The sequence below is a fragment of the Rattus norvegicus genome, chromosome 2 (genome assembly GCF_021556685.1).
Source record: "Rattus norvegicus strain SHRSP/BbbUtx chromosome 2, alternate assembly SHRSP_T2T, whole genome shotgun sequence".
In the NCBI taxonomy this organism is placed as follows: domain Eukaryota; kingdom Metazoa; phylum Chordata; class Mammalia; order Rodentia; family Muridae; genus Rattus; species Rattus norvegicus.
In genome coordinates, this window is record NC_141535.1 from 198639861 (window position 1) to 198654600 (window position 14740).

The 14740-nt window shown below is 45.7% G+C and overlaps 1 protein-coding gene across 2 annotated transcripts in view; it reads right to left on the minus strand.

Annotated features, from left to right (window-relative positions):
- Positions 1 to 523: 523 nt before the first annotated feature.
- Fndc7 (fibronectin type III domain containing 7) overlaps positions 524 to 14740 on the minus strand; it is a 36971-nt gene continuing 22754 nt past the window's right edge. Inside the window, exons 10-14 of one of the 2 annotated variants that reach the window (XM_087624779.1) lie at positions 14177 to 14431; positions 9969 to 10229; positions 5920 to 5949; positions 3154 to 3215; positions 524 to 3070 (exon numbers count right to left, since the gene is read on the minus strand). In XM_087624779.1, the coding sequence (XP_087480905.1) occupies positions 3172 to 3215; positions 5920 to 5949; positions 9969 to 10229; positions 14177 to 14431 (590 nt within the window). In that variant the 3' untranslated portion in view covers positions 524 to 3070; positions 3154 to 3171. 2 annotated transcript variants of the gene reach the window in all.

The following is a 14740-nucleotide window of genomic DNA, read 5'->3' on the forward strand; positions in this document are numbered from 1 at the left end:
TCAACTGATGTAGCACAGAGTTTCACATGGGTGCTGCCCCACATGTGAGCCCAGAATATGGTTTCATGTCTCTTCCACCAAAGTTTTCCCGGCAAAATGAAGAAGTCCCCTGAGCACTTCAGGGCTCGCAAGGCTTTCCTCACAGGCCGCAGGCCTCCATCATCGATCTGAGCTTCCATCACTGAAATCTAACTTCAAGAAAAGAACTCACCAAGATGAGCCCATTAAAATTTTCCAAACTTCTGCATGGTCAGAATCCTTTGGTGATCATGAAGAAACAAACAAATAAACAACAACCTGCCTGCTATGTACAGGCTGGATTCCATTATTTAATTAATGTAAGTCCACAATGACAGCTGGGAATCTGTGTGAGAAACTTCTGTCCCCTCTGTGTTATTCAGAAACCAAAGGAGAGCTGTAGAGTGGGACAAGGGAGCATAGCGGGGCTAAACATAAGCTAAGTATACTTTTCATAATGAAGCTTGTGCTGTCCATCGACGACAATTAGTTAAAATACATGAAATTTTTTTGGTTTATTTTGTTTGTTTTATTTGTTTTTGAGACAAGGTTTCTTTGTGTGGTCCTGTTTGTCTTGGAACTTTCTTTGTACACTAGGCTGGCCTTGGTCTCATAGATCTGCCCACCTCTGCCTCCTGACTGCTGGGATCAAAGATGTGCGGCATCACTGCCTAGATTGGTGGTTGTTTGTTTTTGAGACAGATCTCTCTACATAGCTCTGGCTGTCCTGGCCCTCACTATTTTGTCCAGCCTGGCCTCAAACTCATAGAGATCCACCTGCCTCTGCCTCCTAAGGGCTGGGATTAAAGGCATACATCTCTGTACCCACTTAAAAACATTATTTTTTGTTTTTTTGAAGACAGGGTCTCACTATCTAGTTTTTGTTGGCCTAGAGCTCCGTAGGTAGACCAGGCTAGCCTTAAACTCAGACATCCACCTACCTTTGCCTCCTGAGTACTAGCCTTAAAGGTGTGCACTATCTTCACTGGCAAAAACATTTTAAGTGAGCAAAACTCAGCCCTCTTTCATTTGTGCTCATGAAGCATTTAACTCCACTTTTAGAACTGGTTTGTCCTGGGAAAGATCTCCTTATCAAGGGGCTCATGGGACCCCACCCTTTACCTCTGAAGCACTGACTATCCGTAGATCCTCTAAGAGGAGGGATGCTATCTTTAGTTGTGTATCCTCTGCTGGGTCCATCACACCCCACAGATGCCCTGGAAAATCTTGCTACGTCACTAAATAAAACGTACAGGAACACAAGAGAGGTTGTGGAGCATGGAGGGGTGGGCAGAGGTAGTGGAGAGCTGGGGAGTGAGTATTCAGAATGCGAAGCGTACGTCTGTGAGACTGTAAGGCAATGGGCTGAAGAGACGGCTCACTGATTAAGAGCATTTGCTGTTCTTGCAGAGGACCCGGGCTCAGTTCCCGGCACCTATATGGCAACACATTCATCCATGTAAAATAAAAACAATAAAATTCAAAAATAGATACTTGATAGTATAAAAACCTCTTTGTCAGTGACACGTTTTGCATCCCTGATTTGTTTGTTGAGACATTTCAGAATGTGGGCCAACCTGGCCTTGAATGCATGATCCTCCTGCCTCAGACTCGTGAGTATTGAGATTACCAGCATGTGCCCTCATACTTGGAGAGAAGATGCACGAGAGGAAGTTTGCTCTCTCTTCCTTGCTGGCTGCATGTCTAACTTTCCTGCATGTGTGTCTGTGCACCATTTGTGCCTGGTGCTCTTGGAGGCCAGAAGAGGGTATGGCCCATCACCACCACCCACTACGCCGAACCAGTTACAGAGGTTGATAAGCTGCCATGTGAGGGCTTGGACTATAACTTGGTCTTCAGCAAGAACAGCCTGTTCTCTTAACCACTGAGCCATCCTTTCACACCCTACAGCTATGCATTTGAGGATGCCTTATTTATACTATTTTAAAAATCTTATTTATACTATTTTAAAAATCAGTTTTCTGGCATTAGATAGACAAACATTTGTTCTAGGTACAACAGATTTATGTTATGTTTCACTATTTTCCCTCTCCAATCATGGAAAGAAGCCATTACAATGTGAGCAGAGAACAGGCTATAAGGTCAATGAAAGACTGTGTGTGTGTGTGTGTGTGTGTGTGTGTGTGTGTGTGTGTGTGTGTGTGTGTGAAAGAGAGGGGGGAGGGAGGGAAGGAGGGAGAGAGAGAGAGAGAGAGAGAGAGAGAGAGAGAGACCCTGCCGCAGTCTGAGACTCCTTGCCCTTGGCTGCTGCTCCCCCTGACATCTTCGCTCACTCAGAGAGCGTGATGGCAGCCTTTCCAGCCACAGACCTACAGCTCTGCCTTCCCAGAGGCTCTGGCAGATGTCTGTTCACATGGCACTCTCTGACTCAGTGAAGTCTGCAGGGAGCTTGGCTTCCCCAGAAACCTGTGTGGAAGGCGTTTGTTACTGACGTGGCCCTAGCAGCAGCTGCTCTAGACTCCAGCTTAAAAACCCCAACAAAGGCCTGTGTAGGGGTGAATGCTGTCCTCCGGAGGATGGCTTGACTGCAGTGGGGGGAGCACTTCCGTCCTGCGGAGAGCATGCTGTATGCTAAGCTGTTGAGAGACTCATGATCAGGACATATTAAAATCTGCGATGGGGCAGAATGGTGGATGCCTGTATCCTGAGCACTTTGGAGGGCTGAGGCAGAGGGATTGAGACTTCAAGACAAGCCTGGGCTACATGGGTTTGGGACAGGCGACCTTCTATGGTGTGTCTAGATATGAAGCCTTGGAACAAATTTCTGCTAAGCATTGCCTTTATGCTTCAGGCTGTGGCAGTGCTGACTCAGTCTGGCGACTGTCCAGTGGACTCTCTGGACCATTCCTCCGTGGAGTCCTCTTCATAGCTCATCTCGAACGTCTCTGTAGCTGATGACACACTTGACCTTGTCCCCTCAAAACAGAGTCTGAGTTACTCCTTTAAAGGACAAAGGAGCTTTTCCTATCCTATGGGTGTTTTGTGTTCTAATAGCAAGTTTCCATAGCTGCTCACTAACAGCGCAGGGACTCTGGAAGAGAAGTGAGGAGAATTTTTAATATGGAAGACAAAATCTTGCTGTGGAATCAGACAGAATTAATTCTCTTTGCTCACCTTGTGGAGTGTCTGCTTTTACCTGGGGCTTACTGTATCGTTCCTCTTCCCTCTGTAAATCACTGAAGAGACAAGAAAGGGGACACGGAGGCTGCATCACAGGCTCAGACACGGCCTAAGTGCTGAGTTTGTTAGTGTGGGTATTCAGAACGTTGTTTTTATAGCACAGCCAGCAAGGAGGAGAGTGAGCTACCAAACTGTTCAAAGAGACCAGAAGTTTCTGACTAACCAGTGTGACTAAACCCATGCTTTAAGAAATGAATCCTCCACGTTTCCCTGAGCTCACAGCACTAACTGGATGAGAAATATTCCTTTCACCCTCAGGCCAACTTGCTGTCCCCACAGAGACCTCCTCTATTTCATTCACCCAGGCGTTTGCACAAAGTGAACATAAACCTTCCCGTGCTAAGGACGCTGTGGGGAGGAGAGTGCCTAAAGCTCCACGGGCTGAGCAGGTGACACTGAAGCTGGCTGGGTTCCAAAGGAGAAGGGTACCACACAGGGTACGCAGACTCACACCTGTCACCTTCTCTTCCCACCAGGCATCAGGTTTCCAGCAGCAAAGGAGCTCTCCCTAGTTAGAGCCCTGATCCGCTAACCCAAGGCTGCTTGTCGAAACAGCTGCTGGCCAGGTGGTGGCGCACCTGGCAGGGGACAGAAGCTCTGCGCTAATGAGATGATGTCTGAATATAATTTGAATAGCACAACCTTAGAGACAATCAGCCCCTCCCCATCTCCCAGCCCTATCCTAGCCCGGGCATTGTAGTGTAAAAACCTTTAATCTCAGCACTCCGCAGGTAGAGGCAGACAGAAAGCTGTGAATTTGAGGCCAGCCTGGACTACAGAGTTAATTGCTAGTTTCAGGACAGCCAAGGCTACACTAAGAGACACCCCACCCGCACCCCCGCCGCCGCCGTCTTGAAAAACAAAACAAGGCAAAACAAGACAAGACAAGACAAGACAAGACAAGACAAGACAAGACAAGATAAAACAAAACGAAACAGGGCTGGAGAGATGGCTCAGTGGTTAAGAGCACTGACTGCTCTTCCTGAGGTCCTGAGTTCAAATCCCAGCAACCACATGGTGGCTCACAACCATCTGTAATGAGATCTGATGCCCTCTTCTGGTGTGTCAGAAGACAGTGACAGTGTACTTATATGTAATAAATAAATAAATCTTTAAAAAAAAAAAAACCACACAGACCAAAACCACAAAGTTACTAGGCTCCAGGTTTTCTCAGTTACTAGGTCTTTGACCAAAACCCCAGAAGCAGCATTTCTCAAAGGTTACCAGATAACACCGGCATTGTTGGGCCCACACTTTAAAACTAATGTGTTCATAGTATTCTGAGGGCTAAGGTTAAAATATAATTGCATTAGAAGTGCACATTAAAATGTTAATACCTAGAACATAATAGAGAGTAATGAGATGAAATTGATTCTGAATTCTCACTGTGTCCAAGACATTTCATTTCATGCCGTTATGTTTTATGACTACTACTTCAGTTTTCAGATGAGGAAAACTAGGCTTAGGGAATTTGAATAATTCAGCTACCGGCAAATAAGAGGAGCAGGGTTTAAATCCAAAACCATTTCAGACGAGATCAGCGAGCTCAAGGTGCTATGGTAGCACATGCCTTTAATCTCAGCACTCAGGAAACAGAGTCAGGAAGATCTCTGAGTTCCAGGCCAGCCTGGTCTACAGAATGAGTACCCGGAGAGCCAGAGCTACACAGAGAAATATAGTTTTTTTAAAAAAAGTAATTTTAGGCAGGCATTGTGATGTAAAAACTTTTAATTTCAGACTTGGGGGGCTGGGGAGGGGCTTGGGGAAAAGCAGGCAGAGCTCTGTGAATGTCAGGCCAGCCTGGTCTACATAGTGAGTACTAGGCTAGACAGAGGTATGTGGTGAAACCCTGTCCTGAAAAAAAAAGTCAACTCGTGGGTTTGACAAAAATTTATGATTATAGTCCAAGAATCAAGGAACTCTTAAGCGAATAGAATCCCCAGGGCTCCTTTAACGAGGTCAAGAGGGTCCTTGCCAGCCAGGATCCTGATTGATTAGGCAGGTATTCACAGAAGATAATGATGAAATCTAGAAATTCTTCCTAGATAAGGTGATTTCCACGGTGCTACGGAAGCTCGCAAATGGCTTACTCAGAGAGGGGGAGGGGCCGCTTCTCTCTAAGGCCGTGCTATTCAAAGCCTGTTCAGACCTCACCTCATTAGCGTGGAAAGCCTGTGCCCCTGCCAAGTCCAAATGTGCCTTTGCCTGGTGGGGATCTGCGCCGGCTAAGGAGAAGCCGTGCTTACCGCAGCAATTCTCAGCCTTCACTTTAAAACCACCAGAGGAGCTTTAAAAAGTCCTGCTGCCCAGCCTTCGACTTACAGCAATTATGCCAGATCTTCAGGGGCCAGAGCACTAGTAAAACTGAAGGTCTCCAAGGAATGATAGCGTGCAGCCAGGCTGGAGACATCTTCCAAAGTAAGTACGGAGGGTGGGGGGAGGGGATAACCAGCTGCCCTCCAAAAAATTTGCATTTTTCTCTGGGACTCTAGAAGACTAAAAAGATTTCAATATCTAAAGGAATTTCATCTTGTCATCTTGGTTTGTGCAATGTGAAGGGGGGCAGGACACTTACATCAAAGGAGCATTTGGCATTCTTAGGAATTAGCATTAGCTTTGATCATGATTTCATTAAGGAACTGCAAAACACAGACACACAAATTCTCTCCTATTTTTCTATCCCTGAGAAAAATGACTCACCCATCCCAAGTGTACTTCCAGAACAGGTAACTGTAAAAAACAAAACAAAACAAAACATAAGCATTAAGAATGCACTCACTGACGTATTTACATATTTATTTGTGTATTTATGGTGTGTGTGTGTGTGTGTGTGTGTGTGTGTGTGTGTGTTGTACTTGTTAATGTAGGTGCACATGCACAAGTGTGTAAGTGGAGACCTAAGAATGTCAGGTGTCTTTTTCTGACTGCTCTCTACCTATAGTTTTTGAGATAGTGTCTCTCTTCCTGAACCCAAAGTCCTTAGATTTGGCTAGTTTGAATAGCCATGGCCTCCACAGACTCCTGTGTTTGAATGCTTGGCCCATAGGAAGGGGCACTATTAGGGGTAATGTTGGACTAGGTGTGGCCTTGTTGAAGGAAGTGAGTCACTGTAGCAGCAGTCTTTGAGGTCACCTATGCTCAAGCTATGCTCAGTGTAGAAGACACAGTCTCTTGCTGCCTTTGGATCAAAATGGAGAACTCTCAGCTACTCTAGCACCATGTCTGCCTGCACACTGCTATGCTTCCTGCCATGATGATAATGGACTGACCCTCTGAAACTGTAAGCCAGCCCCAATGAAATGTTGTCCTTTATAAGAGTTGCCTTGGTCACGGTGTCTGTTCACAGCAGTAAACTCTAACTAAGACAGTTGGCTAATAAGCTTCTGCTTAACACCTCCCCTGCAACACCAAGCACTGGGACTACCAGTGTGTGCTACCCTGCCTGACTTTTCACTTGTGTCCTGGGGATCCAAGCTTATGTCTTTAACATCGTGTGGCAGGTACTTTACCCACTGAGCAATCTTCCCAACCCTGTATGGAAAATATACATTATAAAATATACATTAAAAAAGAATAAATGTGCTGGGCACAGCAGTGCACACTTGTAACCTGAGCTACTTGGGCACCTGAGGCCAGGAAGGGCAACTTAGCAAGCCACTGGTTCAAAAGAAAGTTTTAAGAGAAGGCTAGGGGCAGGCCTGGGGCTTGTCAGCTCAGAAGTATGGTGCTTGTCAAGCATGTACAATTCTCTGAATCCAGTCTCCAGAAGTGCTAAAAATCAATAAATGGAAAGTACACCAAAGATAAAGAAGAAAAAAACTCAAACAAGAGAAGGCAATGTTGAGTTAGGCAAGCATAGTGAATGGTTTTGATAACTTGGGACCCCTCTAGGTTTGGGCTGGACACATAGAACCCTTTTCTAATGATGTGCTTGGCAGCCTAGCTCTCATGCTCGCATAGGCTATGCACACACACCCCTCTCCCAACAAGGCACTGAGAAACCTCAGACTTACATGCAAATCCAGCTCTACCCGAACCCTTCTCTGAACAATGGACTAGGTTTCTTCTTGTCCTAACAACAACTACACTTGGACAATTTGTATTAAAAAATATTCCGGGGTTGGGGATTTAGCTCAGTGGTAGAGTGCTTGCCTAGGAAGCACAAGGCCCTGGGTTCGGTCCCCAGCTCCGAAAAAAAGAACCAAAAAAAAAAAAATATTCCAAATGTAATGGGGTGGGAAGAATGGAAAGGCTGACCTGGCCTGAACCATTTTGGGGTATACAAACAGTAGGGCAAACTAGGTCCTCCATGTTTACTTTTGGGAAGGATCCCCCAGTGACCATTTTGTGATCATGTATAATTGGGCCCATATATAATTTAGTGACTTGAAGACAATTGTTGTAGATAGAGATGATGGAGCCGTTGAGCCTCAGTTTCCTCATTTATAAATCGGAGACAGTTCGTGCCTGCTGAGTCTACATCTTAGGGTTGTTTTGAGGTTCAGTCAGATAGAGTTGTGAAGACAGTTGTTAAGGTGTGAAATAATCCAGTGAGGGAAACATGTTGTTACTGAGTGGCAAGCTTGTCCAGAAGCTTGTCTCTCTCCTCACAATGCCATACTATGGCCTACTTTGTGGGGAAAAATACCACCCCCAAAGAAACAAAGCATGACATATAAGGACAGCAGGGTCACCCTGCTAGGAGGAGCTGGCCATGCCCCATAGAGCCATCTTAAACTTCTTGTCACCTCCATTTAATTAGAAGGTGTGGACTACTCATCAGTGAAGGCTCGTGAGTAATTTTTCCACTTCCTGTTCACCTGCAAAACCCTAGGGCTTTGCTGTTGCTTTTCTCTTCTTTCTCTTAGAAGCACATGAAAAATATATGACTGTGCCCTGGGCAAAGTAGCAGAGCGTGCTGGAACACAGAACAAGAGAATTGCTAATGTCTCCTGCCAGCTCTGGTGAGATGCCTGGGCTGACAGCCCTGGGTTTTGATCACAATCTGTCTACCCACTCATATTTCCAGACTTAATTTATGATTCATAAATTCCTTTTTCTCTGATCCTCAAACTTTTCCTTAGACATCATTCGCAATCTGTGTAAACAAAAGGTCAAGACTTTTTTTTTTAATTAATTTATTTTTTTTTCAAGACAGGGTTTCTCTGTGTAACAGAGCCCTGGCTGTCCTGGGACTTGGTTTGTAGACCATTGTGTGTTCAAGTTTTTTAAGGTCCAACATGACAGGGTGTTTACTGTCATCTCTAGACTCTGTTTAAAAGTCTGTCCCAGCTGGGCAGTGGAACACACCTTTAATCCCAGCACTGGAGGCAAAGGCAGTTGAGTTGGAGGCTAGCCTGGTCTACTGATCAAGTTCCAGGACAGCCAGGACTACGTAGAGAAACCCTGTCTCCAGAAAAAAAAAAAATCTGTTTCAAATCACTTTTAATTCACTTTACTGCGTAAATAGTATCTGAAGGTCGAACAAAAGACAGTGAGAGGAGCAGAGGTCCAAATCAAATTACAAAACACCACAATTCCAAAGAAGCCAGCGCTCTGGCTTGTAGACAGTTCCCACATAGCTCTGATGTGGGATTGTCCTGAACATTAATTCACAGGTCTGAGTTGAGGGCTTGCTTTAATTTGTTTTCCAGACGTACTAATTTTGAATATGTGAGAGTGTGCGTGCACTGGTGTGTACCAAAGCACTTATGTGCAGGTCGGAGAACAACTTGCAGGAGTCAGTTCTCCCCTGCCACTATGTGCCAGTTAGATTTATGTCAACCTGACACAAGCTGGTGTCATTCGAGAGGAGGCAAACTCAACTGAAGAAAAGAAAACCTCCATAAGATGGGGAGGTAGGCAAGCTTGCAAGGCATTTTCTCGATGAGTTTGATGTAGGAGGGTGCAGGCCATTGTAGGTGAGCCTGCCCCTGAGCTGGGTTCTATAAAAAGTAGGCTTAGCATACCTTGGGAGAGCAAGCCAGTGAGTAGCACTCCTCCGTGCTCTCTGCGTCAGCTGCTGCCCGATGGTTTCTGCCCTAGTTGAGCTCCTGTTCTGACTTCCCTCAGTAATTGAAGTGGAAGCAAATAAACCCTTTCCCTTCACATATTGTTTTTGGTCATGGTGTTAAATCACAGCAACAGAAACCCTAACTAATGTGGGTTCTGGGACTGAACTCAGGTCATCAATTTGCCTGGCAAACACTTTTAAAACTCGATATACTGGTTAGTTTTTATGGTCAACTTGACAGGGTTTCAATCATCTGGGAAGGAGAAACCTCAATTGAGGACTTTTCTTCATCGGATTGGCCTGGGGCCATATCTGTGAGAAACTGTCTCTTTTGATAATTGATGTAGAAGGATCCAGTCCACTGTGGGCAGTACACTCCCTAGGCAGGTCGTTTCTGGGCCATATGAGAGAAGTAACTGAATCTGAGCCTGGGAGCTAGAGTAATCAGCTCTCCTCCACAGTTCCAGATCCTGCTCTGACTGTGACCGACCTGTAGGCCAAGCAGACCCTTCTTCCCCTGAATTGCTTTTGATCATGGTGTTTATCACCAGAGTAACAGAGAACAAACTGGAGTACCCACCAAACCACCTTATTTGCTTAAGAGTTAGTTTTAACTTTCCTCTTGTATTTTCTTTTGGGTGCTGGGGTCTTGTGAGTACTACGTCAAGTGCTGTACACTCTGAGCTAAGCTCATCTCCAAGGTAGCTTTTAAATCAAGGGTCCCGACTTGCTTTACCTGAATATATTTTTTTTGGGCAGAAAGTAAGCTTCAGTCCTGTTTCAGCAACGGGTGAGACCATCACGGTGTATACGTCCCCACAGGGGATGTTGGTGATGTCACAGAAACTTAGACCAGTGTGTGGGGCACATGTAAAGATGCCCTTGGAGCCATAGAGGTCGGTGCTATAATTGGCAGAGCCCCTGGAGGCTTGCCAGTAGATCCGAATGCCATTAGGGCCCAGCCTATATAATTTGACCCCCAGTGGGCAACAGACACCTACAGGAAAAAAAAGAAAGTATAGAATTATTTATCCCACCGTCATCCAAGCAGGGCCATATTTACAATTACTACAGAGGAGGAAGATCACAAGTAGAATCTTCTGCACAGAATGATTAATCCATGGTCAGAACAGAGCAAGTTTGGCGGGATGCGTGCATTCTTCCCGTGCTGAAAACCATGTGTGGGTGGGGAAGGGTGCGGGGTTTTTAATATAGAACACTGGTGAATCAATGGTCTACCGTTGGCAGAGAGACGCTGCACTGCTTATTTATGACTCAAACCATGAGTCAAAAGCACACAATCCCACCAAGTTATAGCATGATGCCCCGATTTTATTTCATTTTAGTGGCACTAAGTTTAAATATAACCTATTGTGCTCACTAGTAACTGAAAAAAGAAACGGCAGTGGTGAGCCAGGGAGCATGCCTTGGAAGCAGCCACTTCTCTGACAGACTGGTCCAGGCTTCACCTGTGCTGGGTGATTAGGTACACTTTTGATCCTGTCTTCCAAGTATTAGGCACTAATTAGGGTGGTGGAACAGATGGTGGAACGCTCATTAGCTAAAACAAAGGTCATATTATATAATTTTTGTGAAAGATAGTCAGACCCACTTGGTTTGTACATGATCTCTCTGTCTCTGTCTCTCTGTCTCTGTCTCTCTCTCAGTGTGTGTGTGTATGTGTGTGCGCGTGCACGTGCGCGCGCATGTATATCTGTGTATTTGCTTGACACTGGCTATTGTTATATAGCCCAGGCTAGCCCTTAAATTCATTTTCTTGCTTAGTCTCAAGTGCTGGGATTCTGAGGCTATACCACTATGCCCACTGTGACTGACTGATTAACTGGTTGATGATTTGAGAGGCAGTTTGAGACAGGATCTGACTCCCTATATAGTCCAAACTGGCTTTGAAATCATGGCTCTCTGGTGAACCTTTTTGTCTCAGCTTCCTGAATGCTGGTATGCCAGACAGGAGCCTGGTGTGGTGGTTGACACCGTCAACTTGATCAGATCAAGAAACACCATGAGAAAAGCCTACAGGCAAACCTGAGACAGATTATCTAAAGTTGGCTTCTGGAAAAGTCTTTAAAGGATTATCTACACTATGTTAAGTAGGTGGGAAGACCACCCTAAAAGTGTGGTAGCAGTCCATCAGATGGGAGTCTTGGGCTGCCCACAAGCATTCAGCTATGGGCTCCTGAGTTCAGACAATGTGTCCCGCTCCCTCCTGCTGCCATGAACTGAAACCAACCCTCCCTGACAGTTTTAAAAAGGAATTTCATTGTTTATTGATTTATTTGTGTGCGTGAGTGCATATGTGTGTGCATCTGAATGCAATTCCTGGAGAGGCCGGAAGTGGGCATACACTTGGAGTTGTGTAGCAGGAGCCACCTGACGTATGGGCTGGGAATTGAATTCAGGCCCTTTGGAGGAACAGTGGATGATCTTTCTGTTGGGCCAGTCACCTCAGTAGCTTAAGTTTGTTGTTGTTGTTGTTGGTGGTGGTGGTGGTGGTGATGGTAGTGTTTTGCTTGTTTTGTTGTTGTTTTTGTTTTACTGTTAGGTTTTGGGTTTTTCTAAGTAGGGTTTCTGTGTCTAGGTCTGCTTGTCCTGAAACTCACCCTGTACACCATTCTGGCCTTGAACTCAGAGATCTGCCTGCCTCTGCCTCCTGGAAGTTGGGACAAAAACCATGCACCACTTTTTGTCAGACATTTTGTCAAAGCCATGAGAAAAATACCTAATATACCTGGCTTAATTTATTTTTGTTTTTTACTGATAGAAAGCAATTGTTTTTTTTTGTTTTTTTTATTGTTTTGTTTTGAGATAGGATCTCCTTTAGCACAGGCTGCCCCATGGCTCGGGATGACCTTAATTTCCTGACCCTCCTGCCTATACCCCACAAGCAGGGATTATAGGTATGACCTACCTTGCCTAGACTGACTTAACTTATTCTTTTTTAAAAATTGGTTTAGCTAGGTGATGGTGACTCATGTCTTTAATCCTAGCTCTGGGGAGGCAGAGGTAGGCTGATCTCTGAATTCAAACCAGCCTGGTCTACAGAGTAAGTTCCAGGACAGTCAAGTTTACACAGAAAAACCCTGACTCAAAAAACAAAAGAAGAAGCCATTTCTAATATAGCCTTCCAGGTAAGACATTCTCGACTATCTCCAAGACGCCAACAGTGTATTTTAGCCCCACTGTCCCAGGCCCAGGAAGAGGCAGCTAATGACCACCATGTGATTTCTCCCCTAGTTTGGAGGCAGTCTCTGGAGCTTTTTCAAAACAGCTCTTCACGCAGCTGCCTCAGCAGGTTAGAATCGTGTAAGAGGAAGTCTGTGCTAGCTGGCTCTGCCTGCTGGTTCTTCCCTCATGCAGGGATGGCTTGGCGGTTGTGGAGGGCAAGGAACGATGGTGTGGAAAGAGGCATTTACTCTGTCCAAACTGCTGAAATGAGAAACGTTAGGAGGAGCTGCTAGAGTGGTTAGAGAGGGAGGGGTGGGGGAGGGGGAGGGAGGGGAGAGAGGGGGAGGAGGAGGGGGAATAAAAGAGAGAGAGAGAGTAAGAAAGGGGGAGGGAACAGGAAGGGGGAGGAGGCGGGGAGGGGGAGAGGGAGAGGGAGAGCACAGACCTGAGTTACCCTTCACTACAGGTCTCTCTGTCATACAGAACTACCCCTTCAGGAAACATATAACAGCCTCTTTACCAGGGGGAGCCATGGACTAACTACTGACAGAAACCTCTGAACTTTGGAGTTCTAAGTCAAAGAGAATTGTAACTATGACAGGAAGTAATCTGCATAAATGGGGCTGAGGTGATGGCTCCGTCAGGGAAGTGCTTTCCAGGCGTGATGAAGACTTGAGTGTGAGTTCCAGCGCTCACACAAACACCGGGCACTATGTCACCAGGATGGCATGTGCCTATGTTACTAGCACAAGTGAGGGTGAGACAAGACCATTGCTGGTGCTTGGTGGCCGGTCAATCTAGCCAAATCAGTGAGTTCTAGATTCGATGAGGGATTTTATGTCCAAAAGCTAAGGTGGAGAGGACTGGAGGTGGTGGTGCACACCTTTAATCCCAGCACTTGGGAGGCAGAGGCAGGTGGATCTCTACAAATTTGAGAACAGAGTGGTCTACAGAGCAAGTTCCAGGATAGCCAGGGCGACATGGAGAAACCCTGTCTCAAAAACCAGAAAATAAGTAAATAAACAAATTAATAAGGTGATGAGTGATTGCGAATGACATCGAACATCAAGTGTGCCCCACTCCACACATGCTAAGAAAGTAATCCGCATTTGAGGGAAGCTGGGTAGAGATGCACCATCTTTTTAAATGGGAAGGAAGGATTGGATCTGGATCAGTCATCATGGAATTCTTAGCAATTTTAGTGGTTTGAATGAGAATGTCTCCCATAGCCTGGTATATTTGAATGCTTGGTCCCCAGTTGGTGGAATAGTTTGGGAAAGATTAGGAGGCGTGGCCTCCTTTGTTATTGGATATGTGTTACTGGAGGGTGGGCTTTCAGATTTCAAAAACCCTCATCAGACCCTCCCCTCTCCTTATTGCCTTTATGTGAACATGTAAAGCTCCCAGGTACTGCTCCAGCACCATACCTGTCCACTTCTCATCATGATGACTACAGACTAACCCTCTAAAGCCGTAAGCAAGTCCCCAGTTAAATGCTTTCTTTTTTAAGAGTTATCTTTTTAATCCTAGCATTTGGTAGGCAGAGGTAGGCATAACTCTGAAGTTGAGGCCAGCCTTGTCTACAGAGGGAGTTCCAGGTCAGCCAGGGATGCATAGAGAAATCCTGTCTTAAAAACAAAACAAAGCCCAAACCAACCAAACAGAAGACTTGCCTGGTCATGGTATTTCTTCACAGCAGTAGAACAGTGAGTGGTTAAGATGGCAACACTCAAGAGCTGATGTTTAGAATTGACTTACTAGAAGAATAACTCTGGTAGGCACAGTCTGCGGTCAGTCCTGTGGGACTAATGGCTTTTAATGCCACCGTGTAGTTGATGCCACACGCGATGCATCCTAGAAGGCAGTGGTTTTGATGGGTGTGGCACTTAGACTGTCCGATGTATGACTCCAGCACTGTCACATAGGTTTGAGCCACTGCCCCAATGGTCCAGCTCACGTTGATTATAGACTGGGTGACCTGAGCTGCTGTCAGACCAGCTGGACAGCAGGGCACTAAAATGGGGGGAAAGAGAGAGGGGGAGGGGAGAAGAATTTAAGTCTATTCCACAGTTCTATTCCATAGATGACTCATGAAAATTAACCAACAAGAGGACTTGGGGTTTTACTTTGGGAAAAGCACTTGATGAGCAAGTCTGACCACTTGAGGTCAGTCCCCGGGAATGCTCGGTGGAAGCAGAACTTACTCACAGTCCTCTGACTCCCATGTGCATGCTGTGGCAGGCTCACACGCTCCTCCATTATCCATGCACACTCACACACAATAATAAGTAAACAGTAAAAAGAATAGGGTTTTGCTCATGT